The sequence below is a fragment of the Oncorhynchus mykiss genome, chromosome 4 (assembly GCF_057628025.1).
Source record: "Oncorhynchus mykiss isolate SJ-2025 chromosome 4, ASM5762802v1, whole genome shotgun sequence".
Classification (NCBI taxonomy): domain Eukaryota; kingdom Metazoa; phylum Chordata; class Actinopteri; order Salmoniformes; family Salmonidae; genus Oncorhynchus; species Oncorhynchus mykiss.
In genome coordinates this window covers 27,586,650-27,608,382 of record NC_143025.1, presented here as the reverse complement: position 1 = coordinate 27,608,382, position 21,733 = coordinate 27,586,650, and the positions used below count along the sequence as shown (strand labels likewise).

Genomic DNA, 21,733 nt, shown 5'->3' with positions numbered 1-21,733 from the left:
AATGTGTGTTTGGTATATTGGCACACACTCAGGGTTGAGTCCCAAACCAATGTCCCAAACCATACACACTCTGGCTGGGTCTACTTCAAATTGTTAGCCCCTCCCTCTAGCTCATACTCCTTAACTGTTCACAGATCTGAAAGGACTGGATAGGTGTAAGCAATATGGAGGAAGTTTCTCTCTGCCAATTGGAAGGTTAGGTGGAGTCATCAACAACTTGCTTACACCCATCTATAGCTTTAATTGAAGATGCCATGAGTAGTGACCTGGCGATGGGTCAAGAGGATGACATGGAACTAGGCAATAGAGCAGTAGATCTGTACCGTAACCCTATGTAACAAACTCATAGGTGAGAAAACAAAAACACTACACAAATAAAATCGAAAACAAGTAAAGGTACAACATGTTCAAAATAAAGGGAAGAGGCCAGAAATGAAATGTAACAGACAATTCAAATAAGCTAGACATGTGCAAGTCATCTACAGGATAATACTGCTGATACGCCCAACACAACAACACCAAGGTAACAGAAAACACTAACCAACAAAATAATCATTCAAATGGATTCTGAATGGCTCCCGATAGCTTTGTGTGTGTGTGTGTATAAAACACTCAGATGTGTAAAGCAGGTCAGGTCAGAACCTGTTGCTCCCTCTTATGTTCAAGCAATAACAAAAAAAGGAAGTGGAGATAAATTATTTTTCTGGGGTTAACATTTCATCGTTCACGTTTTCACAGCTTTCAAGTCTTTAGTGTTATTGTGTGTACACGCGTGTGTTCTGGTGAATCTCAAGCTTTAACATGTGGACAGAGCAGACAGTGGTCCAGAGAGAACAACATATAAAGCCTGTTTATAAGAGCGATATAACTGGGTCCATAAAGGTGGAATAGAGGAAAGCTTAGAGTCTGGGTTTATCATTCCCGTGATGAGACTTACCATATATATATATATATATATATATATATATATATATATATATATATATATATATATATATATATATATATATATATATATATATATATATATATATATATATGGTAAGTCTCATCACGGGTATAGTATATATATATATATATATATATATATATAGTGTGTGCCCCCCCCCCCCCACACACACGGTGAGGAGAGGCTCTGGAATATAAAACAGTAGGATACATTCAGGACACGTGTGTGTGTGTGGGAGTGGTTTCTGCTGGAATAGATTTGAGAATCAAAGCCCTTAATGTTCACAATGCTGCAATCACACAGGCCAAATCACACACACACTCTCAGAAGGAGGGAGTGAATGTGTGTAAAAAGTGTCCATTTTGTGAGCCCAACTCAAGTATGAAGAGACCATTGGAGTCTTGTGTGTGAGGGAGTTTGTGAACCAAAGTGTGATAAAGGAGTGTGTTTGAAATCCCATTCCATTGGGTTAGTCCAGTATTGTGTGTGTGAGTCCGTCTTCCACCAGAGCACAGTATGTCAAGAAGAGAGGGAGTGAGGGAAAACAAGGATAAATCATGTCCACCCATCCTTCCTTAAGAAACATCCAAGAAAGAGGAGAGGAGACATCCCATAGTTCCACAGGCAAAAACAACAGAGCGAGAGAACGAGAGAGAAGTGGTTTAGGTCTTCATTCAGTAGTCTATGCCACCATAATAACCACTGCTTCAACACACACACGGCTCCATAGGTTAAGGCAGTGGTGGCAGGTGGGGCTCCAGTGGGGCTGGGGTCATAGTTTTGGGGTCATGGCAGTGAAAGCTCCTGGTGCTGAGTCACTAGCCCTCTTCCTATTTTAGCTCTACCGCTCCGTCCTCTACAGCAGCACTCATTCAAAGGACATCAGATTGGCTGGGACCTGGAGAGAGAGAGAAAAAGGTATGAGAGCAGGTTGGTGTGGGTATGTGTGTGAGTGTGTGTGTGTGTGTGTGTGTGTGTTACCTGTTGTCTGTTGCTCTGGCAGGCAGCACTGAGGTGTTTGAACCACAGAAGGGCATTCATTTTGTTCCCTGCCTGGTATTTATAGGTGTTACCTAGGAAACACAGAGACACACCATCACAAGATGTCCCTGTAGCAGAAAACTGGGATTCAGCCCAGTCTAAGTCCAGTCGTGTACAGTTACACTATTTGACTCTCCCATCCTCATCTGTGTACAGCAGGAAGCTGCCGCAATGCAGAACATATGAGAACAGAAACGGTGTGTGTGTGTTGAGAGAGCGATAATACAGAGATGTCAGATATGACAGGCAAGCAGTCCACAAAGCAGACAGGGTTACTGCTGGGTCAGACAGACAGGAACCTGTGTGTGTCCATCTGTGTGTAGGGATATTTAATACCGACCTAAAGCTGGTCTTAGTGGCAGCGTAATTAGTTACGGCATTGATTTGCCAGAGGAGGCTCACACAGAGATGCACACAGGAGCCTTATCAGCAAAGTTTTATTCAAATATTACAAGCAGTAGAAGTCAGACATTCCCCCTTTTTTTTTAAATGTATAGTACCAGTCAAAAGTTTGGACACACCTACTCATTCAAGGGTTGCTCTTTATTTTTAGTATTTTCTACATTGTAGAATAATAGTGAAGACTTATCAAAACTATGAAATAATACGTGGAATCATGTAGTAACCAAAAAAGTGTTAAGCAAATCAATATATTTTATATTTGAGATTCTTCAAAGTAGCCACCCTTTGCCTTGATAACAGCTTTACACACTCTTGGCATTCTCTCAACACGATTCCATATGTGTTATTTCATAGTTTTGTAAAAATTAAGAAATACCCTTGAATGAGTAGGTGTGTCCAAACTTGTGACTGGTACTGTATGTAAATGTGATATTTAAATTTTGTATTTTTATAAATTTGCTAACATTTCTAAAAACCTGTTTTTGCTTTGTCATTATGGGGTATTGTGTGTAGATTGATGAGGGGAAAAAAACATATAATCCATTTTAGAATAAGGCTGTAACAAAATGTGGAAAACGTCAAGGGGTTTGAATACTTTCCGAATGCACTGCACGTATGTACGTACGCGCGCATCCAACTCTTCAAATGAGAGGATTTGGCTATTTCAGTTACACACGTTGCTGACAAGTGTATCAAATCGAGCACACTGTCATGCAATCTCCATAGAAAAAACATTGGCAGTAGAATGGCCGGTACTGAAGAGCTCAGTGACTTTCAGCGTGGCACTGTGGAAGGAGGGGGTGTGCTAATACATATGCATCAGCCTACGAATTATTAAAATGTAAAATAGACCACTAAATTTCAAAATTAAATCACATTTGCTCGCCTAAAATTTTAATTTGGGAGATAAATGTATTTAATGTATGGTTGATCAGGCTCAGGTACCATCCGGCTTGAATTTTTATGCCGATCTAAGTTCTAATCAAATCCAGACATATTTATATTGTTTAGAATGACACTTCCGGTTTTGGCGGGAAATACCGGGTTACTCGGGGAGAAAAGTGATTCTCGGGATGGAACATTTGTAAGATACAGGGAAAATATTAAATACCTACTTTAGCAACCAATTGAGAAATGTTTCCATGCATCAAACAATTCAGGCTGTCCAGGAGGCAAAAGGGGGGTCCGACCTGGTACTAGATGGGTGTACCTAATAAGCTGGCCACTGAGTGTATTTAGCTATGGAGCACGTTCTGTTTGGCCAGTGAGGAGTCAAGTCTCCACACCAACTTGTTTATTCACTAAAACCCAGCCTTTTCGCTCCACCGCCAGCTATTGCGCCCATAATTCTGGTTGTGAAAATAGCAAAAATATTTGGCACCCCCTGAACCTATAGTGCTACCACCAGCACTTAGATTTGCCATTGTGTTTATTAAAATTGAGTACTGTGTGTGTGTGTGATTGCATATGCGTACAATATGGGTGTATACTGCACGTCGTGAGTGTGAGAGACAGTTATGGGGTGTGTTGGCATTTTAAACTAGGAACATACAGACCATCTGAGGAGATACGTGTAGTTTGGCTGAACACTCCTGGCTGTGGGTGATTGATTGATTGATTGACAGGTAGTCTCACCGTGTTCCGAGTCTGTGAGCAGGAAGACGTCGGGATGTTCAGGGTCGTCTGACATGATGGCCATTAACCCCACAACACACACACTCTTACTGCTAGACGACTTGAACTGAAGGGAGATGGAGAGAAAGCGAGAGAGGTGGGAGGGGGCCACATTTAGAAATGATTTTGGATTCATATCGTTAGATTTCAGAAAGTATGCTTGTATACAAGACAGCTACCAACTGTAGCTCAGTTGGTACAGCATGGCTCTTGCAACGTCATAATAATGGGTTTGATTCCCGGGACCAACCATACCTAAAAATTGTATACACACACACACACACACAACTAAGTTGCTTTGGATAAAAGCGTCTGCTAAAATGGCACATACCCCTCCGTATCTGGAGTGAAGGCAAAATGACATTTGATATGAAATGGTTCATATGAAGCAAAAGTACCTTTTATTTGATGGTATTTATATTACATACATACGTTTTAACGTTTAGAAATGAAAGCACTCCATGTATCTAGTCCCCCTCATTTGAACAAGTCATAAGTAATTGGACAAATTCACGTAGTGTATTAAAGTAGTCAAAAGGTTTAGTATTTTGTCCCATATTCCTACTACGCAATGACCACATCAAGCTTGTGCGAGAGGGAGGGATGATGAGGGAGGGCGAGAGATGATGAGGGAGGGCGAGGGATGATGAGGGAGGGCGAGATGAGGGAGGGCGAGAGAAGGAAATAGGGAGGGAAAAGGGATGATGGTGAGAGGGAGATGTGTACAGTGAGAGTGTTGAGAAGGTTGGGTGTGAAGGAGTGAGAGACTTACGTGCTTTCTCTCAGTGGCCTTTAGGGACTTGGCATGGTAGTAGTAGAGCTGAGTTCCACACAGAGCCACCCAGAACTTGGTCCAAGACGCCACCTACAAACACCCAGGGGTCAGGGTTTAGAGGTCACACAGTAGTCAATTACTCCAGTCTATTAATTCAATACAACTTTATTGATGCACCGTGTCCCAACAACTAGTTTCAGGGCAGCATTGAGCGCAAAATACAGTACACAATCATACGACACATTGGTTATATGCTTCTAACAGTAGGCGATCACTGGAGACAGACATAACGTTTAGGCCAACTACATAGACCGGTATGGTAAAGTGGTTAAATATCTGTGCATTATTTTTGGCTGGGGCTTTAAGTCTGTTTGCGCTTGTTTGTTTCAGAAGAGAAACAAGGAAAAATAAATAAATATGGAGAGCAAGACAGACAGCGAGCGACAGACAAACCGACAGAGACAGCGAGCGACAGACAAACCGACAGAAAGAGAGCGAGCGACAGAGAGCGAGCGACAGAGAGCGAGCGAGCGAGCGACAGACAGAGCGAGCGACAGACAGACAGAGAGCGAGCGACAGACAGACAGAGAGCGAGCGACAGACAGAGAGCGAGCGACAGACAGACAGACAGAGCGAGCGAGCGACAGACAGACAGAGAGCGACAGACAGACAGACAGAGAGCGAGCGACAGACAGACAGAGCGAGCGACAGACAGACAGACAGAGCGAGCGAGCGACAGAGCGAGCGAGCGACAGAGCGAGCGAGCGACAGACAGACAGAGAGCGAGCGACAGACAGACAGACAGAGAGCGACAGACAGACAGAGCGAGCGACAGACAGACAGAGCGAGCGAGCGACAGAGCGAGCGAGCGACAGACAGACAGACAGACAGAGAGCAAGCGACAGACAGACAGACAGAGAGCGAGCGACAGACAGACAGAGAGCAAGCGACAGACAGAGAGCAAGCGACAGACAGAGAGCGAGCGACAGACAGAGAGAGCGAGCGACAGACAGACAGAGAGCGAGCGAGCGACAGACAGAGAGCGAGCGACAGACAGACAGACAGCGAGCGACAGACAGACAGCGAGCGACAGACAGACAGACAGAGCGACAGACAGACAGACAGAGCGACAGACAGACAGAGAGCGACAGACAGACAGACAGACAGAGAGCGAGCGACAGACAGACAGAGAGCGAGCGACAGACAGACAGAGAGCGAGCGACAGACAGAGAGCGAGCGACAGACAGAGAGCGAGCGAGCGACAGAGAGCGAGCGAGCGACAGACAGAGAGCGAGCGACAGACAGAGAGCGAGCGACAGACAGAGAGCGAGCGACAGACAGACAGAGCGAGCGAGCGACAGAGACAGAGAGCAAGCGACAGAGACAGAGAGCAAGCGACAGAGAGCAAGCGACAGAGAGCAAGCGACAGAGAGCAAGCGACAGAGAGCAAGCGACAGACAGAGACAGAGAGCAAGCGACAGACAGAGACAGAGAGCAAGCGAAAGACAGAGACAGAGAGCAAGCGACAGACAGAGACAGAGAGCAAGCGACAGACAGAGACAGAGAGCAAGCGACAGACAGAGACAGAGAGCAAGCGACAGACAGAGACAGAGAGCAAGCGACAGACAGAGACAGAGAGCAAGCGACAGACAGACAGAGAGCAAGCGACAGACAGAGACAGAGAGCAAGCGACAGACAGAGACAGAGAGCAAGCGACTGAGAGAGAATGTCAATTGATGGTTTGGGTGGAGGTTCTCAGGCCTGGTTGGTTGGTCGGAAAATAAAATATCTGTTCAATGACATCTGCTGAGAGGAAACCCACAGAGAGAGAGCAGGAAGTCCTTACATCAAAGAAAAAAAACAGTTATGTCACCTACAGTAACCCTTATGCTAATGCCACCCTGTCAACGTTACGTACGTCAGCCCTACCAGCCTCAGGTATATAACCATGTCCAGATGAGTTTATCCCAGAGAGACAGCAGAGAGAAGCTAATTTGACGGAACTAAGATAGTCAGGATGACAGGCAGATATGAAAGAGAGCAGGGAATGAATGAAGAAAAAGGAGAGCGGGATGAGAAAATCTGGAGAAAGAGCACAGAACAGTAGGTGCCAGGCGGTAGTAGTAGTATGGTAGTAGGGGCCAGGCAGTAGTAGTAGTATGGTAGTAGGGGCCAGGCGGTAGTAGTAGTATGGTAGTAGGGGCCAGGCGGTAGTAGTAGTATGGTAGTAGGGGCCAGGTGGTAGTAGTAGTATGGTAGTAGGGGCCAGGCAGTAGTAGTAGTATGGTAGTAGGGGCCAGGCGGTAGTAGTAGTATGGTAGTAGGGGCCAGGCGGTAGTAGTAGTATGGTAGTAGGGGCCAGGTGGTAGTAGTAGTATGGTAGTAGGGGCCAGGTGGTAGTAGTAGTAGTATGGTAGTAGGTGCCAGGTTGTAGTAGTAGTATGGTAGTAGTAGTATGGTAGTAGGTGGTAGTAGTAGTAGTATGGTAGTAGTAGTATGGTAGTAGGGGCCAGGTGGTAGTAGTAGTATGGTAGTAGGTGCCAGGTGGTAGCAGTAGTATGGTAGTAGTAGTAGTATGGTAGTAGGGGCCAGGTGGTAGTAGTAGTATGGTAGTAGGGGCCAGGTGGTAGTAGTAGTATGGTAGTAGGTGCCAGGTGGTAGTAGTAGTATGGTAGTAGTAGTATGGTAGTAGGGGCCAGGTGGTAGTAGTAGTATGGTAGTAGGGGCCAGGTGGTAGTAGTAGTATGGTAGTAGTAGTTAGGTAGTAGGGGCCAGGTGGTAGTAGTAGTATGGTAGTAGTAGTATGGTAGTAGGGGCCAGGTGGTAGTAGTAGTATGGTAGTAGGGGCCAGGTGGTAGTAGTAGTATGGTAGTAGGTGCCAGGTGGTAGTAGTAGTATGGTAGTAGGGGCCAGGTGGTAGTAGTAGTATGGTAGTAGGGGCCAGGTGGTAGTAGTAGTAGTATGGTAGTAGGTGCCAGGCGCACCGGTTTGAGTGTGTCAAGAACTGCAAAGCTCAACAGTTTCTCTTGTGTATCAAGAATGGTCCACCACCCAAAGGACATCCAGCTAACGTGACAACTGAGGGAAGCATTGGAGTCAACATGGGCCAGCATCCCTGTGGAAAGTTTGACACCTTGTAGAGTTCATGTCCAACGAATTTAGGCTGTTGAGGGCAAAAAGGGGTGCAACTCAATATTAAGTTCTTAAATGTGTTTTTTTTGTACAGTCAGTGTTGCTAAAGCATGAATCAGTTAAATTGGACATTGAACTATCTAGCTGCCAGACAGCTTTTGTATAGAGATCTCAGAAATCTGAGTCTGTCTTTTAGGGGTATCATCTCATGCAAGACCAAGGGAGTAATCTATCTCATCACCTGTTCATGTGGAAAAGCCTACGTAGGACAAACAAAAAGACAATTAAAACACCGCAGCTCAATCAGGCGTAAGGACATTGACTATCCAGTAGCAGCTCCCTTTGTTTAAGATAACCATCCAATCTCCTCCCTTAAATACACAGGCATTGAGCATGTTGCTCTACCAAGGAGGAGGTAACATTGAGATCCTACTACTACAAAAGGAGGCTTATTTGGATATCCTATCTAAAAACATTGACCACTAGAGGTCTGAATATTGACTTTGATCCCAGGCCCTTCTTATGAACAAGTCTTATATATTCCTTCTACAGTTTATTAGCGTACACTCAATATGTTCCCCCTGTTGATGATGCTTATTATGCACTAAGGTTGAACCAAAAGATGACATGTACAAATATGAAATGAAATAATAAACAATTAAACATGTGAAATGTAATTAAAAAACGTCTGTGGATGCTAATATTATGTACAATATTCAAGTATGTTGCTATATGATAACAATAGCCTAATATATTTAATATGACAAACTATTGTTTTAACAGTTTCACTAATTAACTTAATCATTATGACACACCGCACACTATTGTCATTAGTTGGATTAATTGCACTGTTTGTCTACATAACCTGGTTCAAGTATTCATGACATTACCCTGAAGGCGGCACAGTGATGCCGAAACGTTGGTAAATAACCAATAAATTACTAGGAGTTTATACATGGGGTGTGACACTATTTTGATAGTTTATAGTTGATTCGCTGTTAGTCAGCACCTCCACACAAACACATTTGTCTGGGTGTGCGCCAGCTCGTGTTTTCTATTGAGCTGTTTGATTAAGCCTTGATATTTTCACACACAATCTGGTTATGTTGTATTAGCACATGCGATGCAGCAGCCCAAGTGCTGGAAAAAAGGTGTTCGCAAGGAATGAATACTTTGGTTAATCATTCGTTACGCCGGTGGATCCACGTTGAATCTAATAAATCCAACTGATGTTGATCATCTGATGTCTGCTTGATTTACAGCAGGGTCTCCTCAGATTTAACAGAGAAAGCATCAAGGTAATGAGTTCATGTTTTTGTGCCTCAGAATTAACAGAGTCTACTGTGTGCAATGCTGTAGGATAGACTATTGCGCAACACCCAACACAATTTCTATTCATTATTCTGGACATAATGACAACAAATGACACGGCCTAGTGGGCTTCTTCACAATATGATCTAGTAATGAAATAACATGACAAAGAGATGTTGGTTTCCATGTTACACCTACACTGTTAAAACAATACAAGGGGCTTGAAGTAGCCTACTTGAACTCAGAAATTCAAGTACTGGAATAGGCCTACCTTGAAAATCAAACATTTCCTAAATGTGGTGTTTGAAAAGTCCTTGTAATTATTGTAGCCGATATATAAGTTGTCCTGCTCCCTTATAATTATCCGTGATTTCATTCTGATTAGATTTTGTGAGAGATGTGGGTACTTTGGTTTGATTCCCTTTGCTTCAATTGATGGGTTGTGTTGCACTACTCTGTTGCAGTAAAACCAGGTGTGGTTATTATGAGAATGACAACATGTAATGTTGGCTTCAACTTGGCTTTCCATACAAACGCTTCCATTATAAAAACAGCAATGGTGAGATTCAAATGGCGAAGGTGACATTAATGCCACCTCTATTCATGGACATAGGCATTATTATGTGTGCCTGCGTTGGCCAGTCTACAGGCAATGTCCACATTATTCTTACATATTTGAAAATGTAATAATTATAATATCAATGCATTGGCAAAGCAAAACAAAATGTTTCTTCTCAAAATGGTAATGAGGTGGGATTCTATTTTATGCACTATATGTAGAATTATATACAATTATAGAACATTGAGGTCCTTAAATTGTAATTAAGCGCTTGAAAAAGTCCCTGAAAGTAATTGAATTTGACTTGTATGTATGAACCCTGCTTAGAGGATGTATAGTCCTAGACCCAATGTGGTTGTATAGGTGGAGTGGAAGTTGAATTATGGGCCAATTTGCATATATTTACTTTTATTTTAAGTTCACAAGTGGAACTGCATAAACAATTTTTATTTCAAAGTATTTCGACATGTTTATCCCAATGTCACACATTAGTCCTATTATTTATAGAAGGACCAATGTACAGTATGTTCTTGATGTATGCAGTGTGTGTTCTCACTGTGGGTTTCTTGCCCTCCTTGAAGACCGTTTTGCGTCGTAGGACTCCCTGCACGGTGACGGCTCCAGGGTACAGGTGCACTGCTAACTCCTCAGACTCAGCAGAGCTAGAGCAGAACACAGCAGAATTACAACACACACTTATGGTGAAACACACACACAGGGCTGGGCGATATGGCCAAAATATAATATCACAATATTTCTCACATTTTTTACAGTATGGCGGTATTTGACAGTATGTTTGTTTATGAATAATAAAAAAGTTTGAAACATATTTCATGAGTAAGAAGGCAACAAATGAATTCTAAGTGATTGTAACGGGATTTCTCCATTCTGATGGTTTTACATTCAATCAAACTAGGACAAAAAGTGAGCCTGTTGTTGAACGTATCATTTAGTTTGGCGAAGTATCAAAATACCGTTAAACGGCATTGTAAAAATCCATACCGGTATGTGGTACCATACCGGTATTCACAATATATCGCCCAGCCCTATGACAGAGAAGCGCACACACACGCACAGAGACAAGGACAAAAACAAAGCAACACACAGGCACAAACGGACACAGAGACAAGGACATAAACACGCAGCAACACACAGGCACAAACGGACACAGAGACAAGGACATAAACACGCAGCAAAACACAGGCACAATCACACATGCAGACATTCGTAAAGTATGTTCTTTGACATAGTGCCAAGTGGAATCTGCAGGGAAGTTTCCTCATTAATCAATATCTGAACTGCACCATCTGCATATTTAATAAATTATGTAGCAGCAGTATTTGGCTTGCTTTGAATCAATTCCACAGATATATTTTCCTGTCTGGGAGGTTCCAGTGCAGTGTCTTTCTGGCTGTAACAACAGAGAGTAAGGAGAGGGCAGCCAGTGGGAACTAGAAGGACACCAGTGAGGCATACAGTGCATTCGGAAAATATTCATACCCCTTGACTTTTTCCACATTTTGTTACGTTACAGCTTTACTCTAAAATTGATTAAATAAAAAAAATAAAAAATCAACATACAATACTGACAAAGTGAAAATAGGGTTTTAATTTGTTTGCAAACGTATAAAAAAAACATATTTACATAAGTATTCAGAGCCTTTGCTACGAGACGAATTAGAGATCAGGTGCATCCTGTTTCCATTGATTACCCTTTAGATGTTTCTACAACTTATTTGGAGTCCACCTGTGGTAAATGCAATTGAGGATTTGGAAAGGCACACCTGTCTATATACGGTTTCACAGTTTTTGGTATTTTATTAGGATCATCATTAGCTAGTTAGTTACAAAAGCAGCAGCTACTCTTCCTGGGGTCAACACAAAACATGACATAATACAGAACATTAATAGACAACAGCTCAAAGACAGAACTACATAAATGTTATTTTTTTGACTTTTACAAAAAGGCACACGTAGCCTACATATATCAATACATTCACACAAGCGATCCAAGTCAAATAGCAGAGGCGCGTTGTGCTTTTGAGGTGTTGCTTTATCTGTTCAATTACGCAATATAAGATGGAATGGAGGTTCATGCAATAATGGTTCTCTACAATACTGTACGCTTTCTGGATTTGGGGACTGTGAAAAGACCCCTAGTGGCATGTCTGTGGGGTAAGTGTGTGCGTCAGAGCTGTGTATAAGTTGACTATGCAAACAATGAGATTTTCAACACATTGTTTCTTATAAAAAGTAGTGATGCAGTCAGTCTATCCTGAACTCTTAACCAAGAGAGACTGACATGCATAGTATTTATACTAGCCCTCCGATTACAATAAAGAGCAAGTCGTGCCACTCTGTTCTGGACCAGCTCCAGCTTAACGAGGTATTTCCTTGCAGCACTTGACCACACTACTGGACAATAATCAGGGCAAAACTAGAGACTGCAGAACTTTCTTTTTGGAGTGTGGTGTCAAAAAAGCAGAGCATCACCTTATTATGGACAGACTTCTCCCCATCTTTACAACCATTGAACCTACATGTTTTACCATGACAGTTTACAATGTAAGTTGACAGTGCATGTCAGATCAAAAACCAAGCAATGAGGTTGAAGGACTGTCCGTAGAGCTCAGAGAAAGGATTGTGTTGAGGCACAGATCTGGGGAAGGGTACCAAATAATTTCTGCAGCATTGAAGGTCCCCAAAAACACAGTGACCATCATTCTTAAATGGAAGAAGTTTGGAACCACCAACACACTTCCTATAGCTCTCGCCCGGCCAAACTGAGCAATCGGGGGAGAAGGGCCTTGGTCAGCGAAGTGACCAAGAACCCGATGGTCACTCTGACAGAGCTCTAGAGTTTCTCTGTGGAGATGGGGGAAGCTTCCAGAAGGACAATCATCACTGCAGCACTCCACCAATCAGGTCTTTATAGTAGTGGCCAGACGGAAGCCACTCCTCAGTAAAAGGCACACGACAGCCTGCTTGGAGTTGCTAAAATATACCTAAAGATTCTCAGACCATGAGCAACAAGATTCTTTGGTCTGATGAAACCAAGATTCAACTCTTTGACCTGAATGTCAAGCGTCACGTCTGGAGGAAACCTGGCACCATCCCTACGGTGAAGCATGGTGGCAGCATCATGCTGTGGGGGTGTTTTTCAGCGGCAGGGACTGGGAGACTAGTCAGGCTCAAGGCAAAGATGAACGGAGCAAAGTACAGAGAGATCCTTGATGAAAATTTGCTCCAGAGCGCTCAGGACCTCAGACTAGGGTGAAAGTTCACCTTCCAACAGGACAACGACCCTAAGCACACAGCCAAGACAACGCAGGAGTGGCGTGGGACAAGTCTCTGAATGTCCTTGAGTGGCCCAGCCAGACCTCGGACTTGAACCCGATCAAACATCTCTGGAGAGACCTGCAAATAGCTGTGCAGCAACACTCCCCATCCAACCTGACAGAACTTGGGAGGATCTGTAGAGAAGAATGGGAGAAACTCCCCAAATATAGGTGTGCCAAGCTTATTGCGTCATACCCAATAAGACTTGAGGCTGTAATTGCTGCCAATGGTGCTTCAACAAAGTACTGAGTAAAGGGTCTGAATACTTATGCAAATGGATGTTTTAAATTTAAAAAAAAATATAATTTAGCAAAAATGTCAAACCTATTTTTACTTTGTCATTATGTGGTAGTGTGTGTAGATTGATGAGGACATTGTTTTTTAAATACATTTTAGAATAAGGCTGTAACCTAACAAAATGTGGGGGAAATAAAGGGGTCTAAACACTTTCCCGAAAGCACTGTATATATGAAAGAGACAGACAGAGTGAGAGAATCCACCCATCCGAACTGTATGGAGCTAGAATAGAAGTCTGTGGGAGGTCATCCCTGACTGACACAGGGCAGAGCTCCCAGCAGTGTGGTACACTGGAAACTCACTGTCACCTCTTAGAAAACCTGAAGGCTCCATATTGCATATTGGTTCATTGCATGTGTGAGAGATGACATACAGGGAGAATGAGAGTGTTGCTAAGATGGTCTGGTTTAGCGGAGAGTCACCCAGAGGCCCACCACCCGTTTATACCACACACACACACTCCCACCACCTTCAACACACACACCAGCACAGTGGCCTCGGGCAGAGAGAGCGGATATTGGCGGCAGATGGCAGGGTGGAGAGAGAGTTGAGAAGGGGGCGATGGTGTTGAGAGGGGTGTAGAAGAGGAGGTGGTAATGTGTGTGTACCTGCTGGGCCTCAGGCCTCCTCTGTAGGGGATTCTGGCCACGCGGGTCACAGGGCCCAGAGAGTGATAGAACCGAGTCCTGTTCGGCAGAGGACAGGGACAGGGTGGGGGCACGGAACAGTAAAGGTTGGGCTCTCTCAGCTCGGCTCATTCTAGCACAACTTTAAGGGTTGGTTTGAGGACGTTTTTTCTTCTTCACAGATTCTTTCAGGACTGGTGTTTTTGGTACAAAGCAACAGATGCTCAGACATAAGGGCTTATGTGACCAGTTACTGGGTATGAACCCCGGTCGTCTGCACACCACTCGACTGTGTTCACCCACTGAGCTGAAGCCTAGACATTACCATAGCATCTCGGTCACACTCATGGAGCCAGAGAGGCTAATAGAACAGCAGTTCACAAGGAAGTAAGTGCTGCTTGTCTGTGGGCTAAGCTTTGCTCAAAGAACTTCACACATCATCGTGTGTGTGTGCGTTCAGACTTACCTCTCGAAGGCTGGCCAGGACATCTCTTCACTGAGTTCTGAACCCTCACTGCTCCCTGCAGATAAACAAAGACAGACTGTCAAAGTCAAAAGACAGGAATAAAAACACAGTTGTGTGTGCGTGTGTGTGTGTGTCTCTAACCCAGTGAGATGCCGCTGGAGAGCGTTGAGCTCTCGGCCTGTCCTCTCGTAGGGGTGTGGCTCTCCATGACGCTGTCGTCCAATAGATGACGAGAACCAGCATTGGGGAACGTAGCGCTCTTAAACTCTACCGTATTCATCTTATGAATAAAACTACAGAGAAACAAAATAACTATTAGAAAACATATGACAACCAATGAACCAATGCAGTAAAATGTGCTAAATCCCTAAAAGAGCACATGGGGATGATTATGGCTTGGAATCCAGAAGATTCTGAAGTGGGAAGCACTGCACTCAGATGTTATGTGGTAATGGATGCTAAAGTTAGCCTGCGGTAGTGGGTGACTCACTTGTAGCCCAGGCTGTGACACTTCCTGTGTCCGTAGGGGAGGAGGTTCCGGGGGGAGGGGGGCGTGGGAGGGACTTTGGTTCCGTCTGCAATGGGGCCCTTACGACCACACAGAGGAGACGCAGACGCATCCGAACCTATAAGGTCCTCTCTAGAGGCAGTGGAGCGGGGGGTGCTGGAGCCTGGCTCGATCTTCAACGACAACCTGAACACAACACAACACCACACAACACATGGGAACCCGCATAACACACACCTGATTATGACTTCCAATAAAGGGTCAAACTAATCAAACTCCATTTACATTAGAGCCACTACTCACTTGTAGTTGTCATCCTCCACAAACTTCTGTAGCTCCTCGATGTACATGACTGAGTTTAGATACTTCTGGACATGAGGCAACACTTGTATATCTGTACAGACAGAGAGAAATGTCTTAGGGTATAGAGCAGGGAGGGGGGTGTGTGTGTGTGTGTGTCTGTCTGTCTGTGTGTGTGTGTACCGTAGGTGCAGGAGCGTTGCAGGTCAGATATAATCCTCAGGATGTTGTTCATGAGGTTGGATCTCTGTTCATTCTCCAGGATGCTGCCAGTAGAGGGATACGCTGAGTCTATATACGTCAGGTCAGACAGATACATACCTACAGAGAGAGGGTAAGAGAGAGAGAGAGAGAGAGAGAGAGAGAGAGAGAGATGGTGAAGGTCTTGTCATGTGTAAAACTCAAAACACAAGAGGTGATAGGTTAAGTAGAATCCTAGAACAGGGACACATACTAGACTAACAAATTGCCATGGGAACTTCAGCATTATCTTTCTTACAAACAAACGTGAACCCAAACAGAACAGAATCTGCTGACTGAGTGAAAAAGATTGCATTAGTTTCCTGCAGACACACCGATCTCGCCTCTCCATCTCTCATCCTCATTTAGCGGGAAGAAAAGGGAGGGCTAAGGCCCAGCTGTCTGGAGGTATGACTCAACACCAGGGAACAAAGAAAACATTCCAGACCACATACTGACTGATCCCTATTCCTGAGTCAACAAACACATTCTGATCACACACACACAGATCGTTTGACGATAGTCTAAAGACATTATACTGGAGTCGAGACATAAAATGGATATGAGTGGAATGTGTACCACAAACACCACTAATAGATAACACAATTTTCCATCATCCTGTTAGTCATACATTGATGTCACCTGTTAAATCCACTCCAATCAATGTAGATGAAGGGGAGGAGACCGGTTAAAGACGTTTTTTTAAAGATTGAGACATGATTGTGTTTGTGTGCCATTCAGAGGGTGAATGGGCAAGACAAAAGACTTAAGTGCCTTTGAAAAGGGTATGGTAGTAGGTGCCAGGTGCACCGGTTTGTGTCAAGAATTTCAACGCTGCTAGTTTTTCCACACATTCCACCACCCAAAGGACATCCAGCACACAGCTGTGGGAAGCATTGGAGTCAACATGGGCCAGCATCCCTGTGGAACGCTTGATACCTTGTAGAGTCCATGCCCGACGAATTGAGGCTGTTCTGAGGGCAAACCAACGAAGGTGTTCCTAATGTTTTGTACACTCAGTGTATTCCCTCTCTGATGCCTTTCCCATACCCGCACTGTCCTCTTGGCTCTCCCTCCCCCTCTCTCCCTCCCCCATTCTCTACTGCTTTCTATCTCCATCTTTCCCCTTCAACCCCAAATCTCTCTCCCTCCCTCACTTTCATGTTCGTAATGGGAGAAGCAGCAGATGCAAGGCAATGTCTCACACCATCATGACAAGAGTTGTGTTCCTTCTGACACACACACACAAAGCCAAGTGGTTGTAAAAAGCAACTGTGCAACTACAAACCACCAGTGTTGACAACGCAAGAGCAGCAGACACTAGTCCTGGGCCAGCACCACTTATCATGGAGCCCTCCAATGGCTACATCATACATAGATACCATCACTCTGATTAGAACCAGAGAGAGATATAGGGAAGGAGAAAAGGAGCGACAGAGAACGGGACAGAGAGAAGGAGTGCAGACAAATGGTTATGGAGAAACAGCTGGTAATTTCATAGCGTGTCAGACGGATGACGGCAGTTAGTCATGCAAGAGTAAAGCCTGCCCAGTGCCCAGAACACACACACACGCAGGTCAGAAATAGGAGACATGAGCAGGATGTAGTTACTAAGTGTGTGTGTGTATATATGTGTGTATGTATGTATGTACAGTGGGGCAAAAAAGTATTTAGTCAGCCACCAATTGTGCAAGTTCTCCCACTTAAAAAGATGAGGCCTGTAATTTTCATCATAGGTACACTTCAACTATGACAGACAAAATGAGAAAAAAAATCCAGAAAGTCACATTGTAGGATTTTTTATGAATTTATTAGCAAATTATGGTGATAAATAAGTATTTGGTCACCTACAAACAAGCAACATTTCTGGCTCTCAGACCTGTAACTTCTTCTTTAAGAGGCTCCTCTGTCCTCCACTCGTTACCTGTATTAATGGCACCTGTTTGAACTTGTTATCAGTATAAAAGACACCTGTCCACAACCTCAAACAGTCACACTCCAAACTCCACTATGGCCAAGACCAAAGAGCTGTCAAAGGACACCAGAAACAAAATTGTAGACCTGCACCAGGCTGGGAAGACTGAATCTGCAATAAGTAAGCAGCTTGGTTTGAAGAAATCAACTGTGGGAGTAATTATTAGGAAATGGAAGACATACAAGACCACTGATAATCTCCCTCGATCTGTGGCTCCACGCAAAATCTCACCCCGTGGGGTCAAAAGGATCACAAGAACGGTGAGCAAAAATCCCAGAACCACACGGGGGGACCTAGTGAATGACCTGCAGAGAGCTGGGACCAAAGTAACAAAGCCTACCATCAGTAACACACTACACCGCCAGGGACTCAAATCTTGCAGTGCCAGATGTGTCCCCCTGCTTAAACCAGTACATGTCCAGGCCCGTCTGAAGTTTGCTAGAGAGCATTTGGATGATCCAGAAGAAGATTGAGAGAATGACATATGGTCAGATGAAACCAAAATAAAACTTTTTGGTAAAAACCCAACTTGTCGTGTTTGGAGGACAAAGAATGCAGAGTTGCATCCAAAGAACACCATACCTATTGTGAAGCATGGGGGTGGAAACATCATGCTTTGGGGCTGTTTTTCTGCGAAGGGACCAGGACGACTGATCTGTGTAAAGGAACGAATTAATGGGGCCATGTATCGTGAGATTTTGAGTGAAAACCTCCTTCCATCAGCAAGGGCATTGAAGATGAAACGTGGCTAGGTCTTTCAGCATGACAATGATCCCGAACACACCGCCTGGGCAACAAAGGAGTGGCTTCGTAAGAAGCATTTCAAGGTCCTGGAGTGGCCTAGCCAGTCTCCAGATCTCAACCCCATAAAAAAATCTTTGGAGGGAGTTGAAAGTGCATGTTGCCCAGCAACAGCCCCAAAACATCACTGCTCTAGAGGAGATCTGCATGGAGGAATGGGCCAAAATACCAGCAACTGTGTGTGAAAACCTTGTGAAGACTTACAGAAAACATTTGACCTCTGTCATTGCCAACAAAGGGTATATAACAAAGTATTGAGATAAACTTTTGTTATTGACCAAATACTTATTTTCCACCATAATTTGCAAAGAAATTCATTAAAAATCCTACAATGTGATTTTCTGGATTTGTTTCCTCATTTTGTCTGTCATAGATGAAGTGTACCTATGATGAAAATTACAGGCCTCTCTCATCTTTTTAAGTGGGAGAACTTGCACAATTGGTGGACTAAATACTTTTTTTGCCCCACTGTATGTATGTGTGTGTGTGTGCGTGCGTGCGTGCGTGCGTGCGTGCATGCATGTATGTATGTATACACATATACTTGAAGCCAGAAGTTCACATACACCTTAGCCGAGTACATTTAAACTCATTTTTTCACAATTCCTGACATTTAATCCAAGTAAAAATTCCCTGTTTTAAGTCAGTTAGGATCACCACTTTAAGAATGTTGAAATGTCAGAATAGTAGAGATTTTCAGCTTTTATTTCTTTCATCACATTCCCAGTGGGTCAGAAGTTTACATACACTCAAATAGTATTTGGTAGTATTGACTAAAATTGTTTAACTTGGGTCAAACGTTTTGGGTTGCCTTCCACAAGCTTCCCACAATAAGTTGAGTGAATTTTGGCCCATTCCTCCTGACAGAGCTGGTGTAACTGAGTCAGGTTTGTAGGCCTCCTTGATCGCACACACGTTCAGTTCTGCCCACAAATTGTCTATAGGATTGAGGTCAGGGCTTTGTGATGGCCACTCCAATACCTTGACTTGGTGTCCTTAAGCCATTTTGCCACAACTTTGGAAGTATGCTTGGAGTCATTGTCCATTTGGAAGACCCATTTGCGACCAAGCTTTAACTTCCTGACTGATGTCTTGAGATGCGGATATATTGAAGCAACATCATTTTCTTTCCTCATGTTGCCATCTATTTTGTGAAGTGCACCAGTCCCTCCTGCAGCAAAGCACCCCCACAACATGATGCTGCCGCCCCGTGCTTCACAGTTGGGATGTGTTCTTCGGCTTGCAAGCCTCCTGCTTTTTCCTCCAAACATAACGATGGTCATTATGACCAAACAGTTCTATTTTTGTTTCATCAGACCAGAACACATTTCTCTAAAAAAGTACAATCTTTGTCCCCATGTGCAGTTGCAAACCGTTGTCTGGCTTTTTAAATGGTGGGTTTGGAGCAGTGGCTTTTTCCTTGCAGCCTTCAGGTTATGTCAATATAGGACTCATTTTACTGTGGATTAAGATACTTTTGTACCCGTTTCCTCCAGCATCTTCACAAGGTCCTTTGCTATTGTTCTGGGATTGATTTGCACTTTTCGCACCAAAGTACGTTCATCTGTAGGAGACAGAACGTGTCTCCCTTCCTGAGCGGTATGACGGCTGCGTGGGTCCATGGTGTTTATACCTGCATACTATTGTTTGTACAGATGAACGTGGTACCTTCAGGCGTTTGGAAATTGCTCCCAAGGATGAACTAGACTTGTGGAGATCTTGGCTGATTTCTTTTGATTTTCCAAATTATGTCAGGCAAAGAGGCGCTGAGTTTGAAGGTAGGCCTTGAAATACATCCACAGGTACACATCCAATTCACTCAAATTATGTCAATTAGCCAATCAGAAGCTTCTAAAGTCATGACATCATTTTCTGGATTTTCCAAGCTGTTTAAAGGCACAGACAACTTAGTGCATGTAAACTTCTGACCCACTGGAATTGTGATACAGTGAATTATAAGTGAAATAATCTGTCTGTAAACAATTGTTGGAAAAATGACGTGTCATGCACAAAGTAGATGTCCTAACTGACTTTCCACACATTTCTTGTTAACAAATTATAGTTTTGGCGCGGTTGAAAAATGACTTTTAATGACTCCAACTTAAGTGTGTGTGTGCGCGAGTGATATATAAATAAATGAGATACCTCCTCCTTTCCTCTCCCTTGATCCCCCTCTTCTCATTCCAGTGTTCTATCTGGAAGTGTGTCTGACATGAAGAGAACTCCCCATCTGGTGGGATATTATCAACCAGTCTGGCAACCAGAAAAATCCCTTTCTCCAAAACACGCAAATCATCTGCTCTCTCTCTCGGACATCTCACATGCTTGCGGAGAGGGAGAGGAGGGTGTGGAAAGGTGAGAGAGGGAGGGAGAGGGGAGAAGAGCTGGCCTCTCCTTCCCATCTCTCTACAAATCAGTGTGATCCACACACACACACACACAGCTGTGTATATTACATAGTGTCTAAAGGCCTGCACAAACTGTACGATTTTATTTGGCTGTCTTGCCACAATTTTGCCGTCGCAGACCAAATTTCCATGTTGTAGGCAAATTCTTAGGTTGTAAACGATTACCAGACATCTTGGCTTGTTCAGTGTGACAGGGTCTCGTTTTGACGATGAAGTACCACTACGTGCGGTCGTAGGCTCCGACAAAGTTCTGGCAAAATGTTTTGGAGGACTGGCCACCCCACATAGCCTGGTTCCTCTCTAGGTTTCTTCCTAGGTTTTGGCCTTTCTAGGGAGTTTTTCCTAGCCACCGTGCTTCTACACCTGCATTGCTTGCTGTTTGGGGTTTTAGGCTGAGTTTCTGTACAACACTTTGAGATATCAGCTGATGTACGAAGGGCTATATAAATACATTTTATTTGGCCTTCGCATTCTTCATTGCTGCGACTTGCTTGCTAGTTGAGATTTCTGTTCTTCACTCAGTTTGGTTGTTTGTTTCAAGTGAATCTGATGCACACGTGGATTGGCCTTAAAGGAAGATGCAGTAAACCGTACACCACACCGGTATAACTGTGGCACAGCATGAACATGCCTGGGAAGAGAAGAGAGAGGAATGGAGTCTTATGGATTTGTACACAGAAGGGGTCTAAGCACAGAGGAGTTAGCCAGAGAGAAGCTGCTGTCTGGTAATTGTGGGGTACTAATGGGATGGGGGTTACAGGGGCAGACGTGGACTTGAATATATGGTGCATTAAAGGGAATGTGTGTGTGTTGTCCTTACCCCCAAACAAGCCCTCCTTGTGTGAGTTCAAACCAAAAAACATTTTCAGTTGAAAGTTTCTCCAACTGACTTTTTTCTCTCTTTCTTTCCTTAAAAAAGCAGGGCAGGAG

At 43.9% G+C, this 21,733-nt stretch overlaps 1 protein-coding gene across 20 annotated transcripts in view; it reads right to left on the bottom strand.

Moving 5' to 3' along the window:
• Nucleotides 1–1,605: 1,605 nt before the first annotated feature.
• Nucleotides 1,606–21,733, bottom strand: part of LOC110521611 (ras-specific guanine nucleotide-releasing factor RalGPS2) — a 141,786-nt gene continuing 121,658 nt past the window's right edge. For 8 of the 20 annotated variants that reach the window (XM_021599291.3, XM_090231669.1, XM_090231676.1 and 5 more), the window contains 10 exons: nucleotides 15,563–15,700; nucleotides 15,383–15,473; nucleotides 15,062–15,265; nucleotides 14,713–14,864; nucleotides 14,572–14,626; nucleotides 10,400–10,505; nucleotides 4,839–4,931; nucleotides 4,028–4,133; nucleotides 1,931–2,022; nucleotides 1,606–1,847 (listed from right to left, as the gene is read on the bottom strand). In XM_021599291.3, coding sequence (XP_021454966.1) covers nucleotides 1,818–1,847; nucleotides 1,931–2,022; nucleotides 4,028–4,133; nucleotides 4,839–4,931; nucleotides 10,400–10,505; nucleotides 14,572–14,626; nucleotides 14,713–14,864; nucleotides 15,062–15,265; nucleotides 15,383–15,473; nucleotides 15,563–15,700 — 1,067 coding nt within the window. In that variant the 3' untranslated portion in view covers nucleotides 1,606–1,817. Of the gene's footprint in view, nucleotides 2,023–4,027; nucleotides 4,134–4,838; nucleotides 4,932–10,399; nucleotides 10,506–14,087; nucleotides 14,166–14,571; nucleotides 14,627–14,712; nucleotides 14,865–15,061; nucleotides 15,266–15,382; nucleotides 15,474–15,562; nucleotides 15,701–21,733 lie in introns of all 20 variants that reach the window. The other 12 variants (XM_021599288.3, XM_021599289.3, XM_090231675.1 and 9 more) reach the window with 2 other exon arrangements.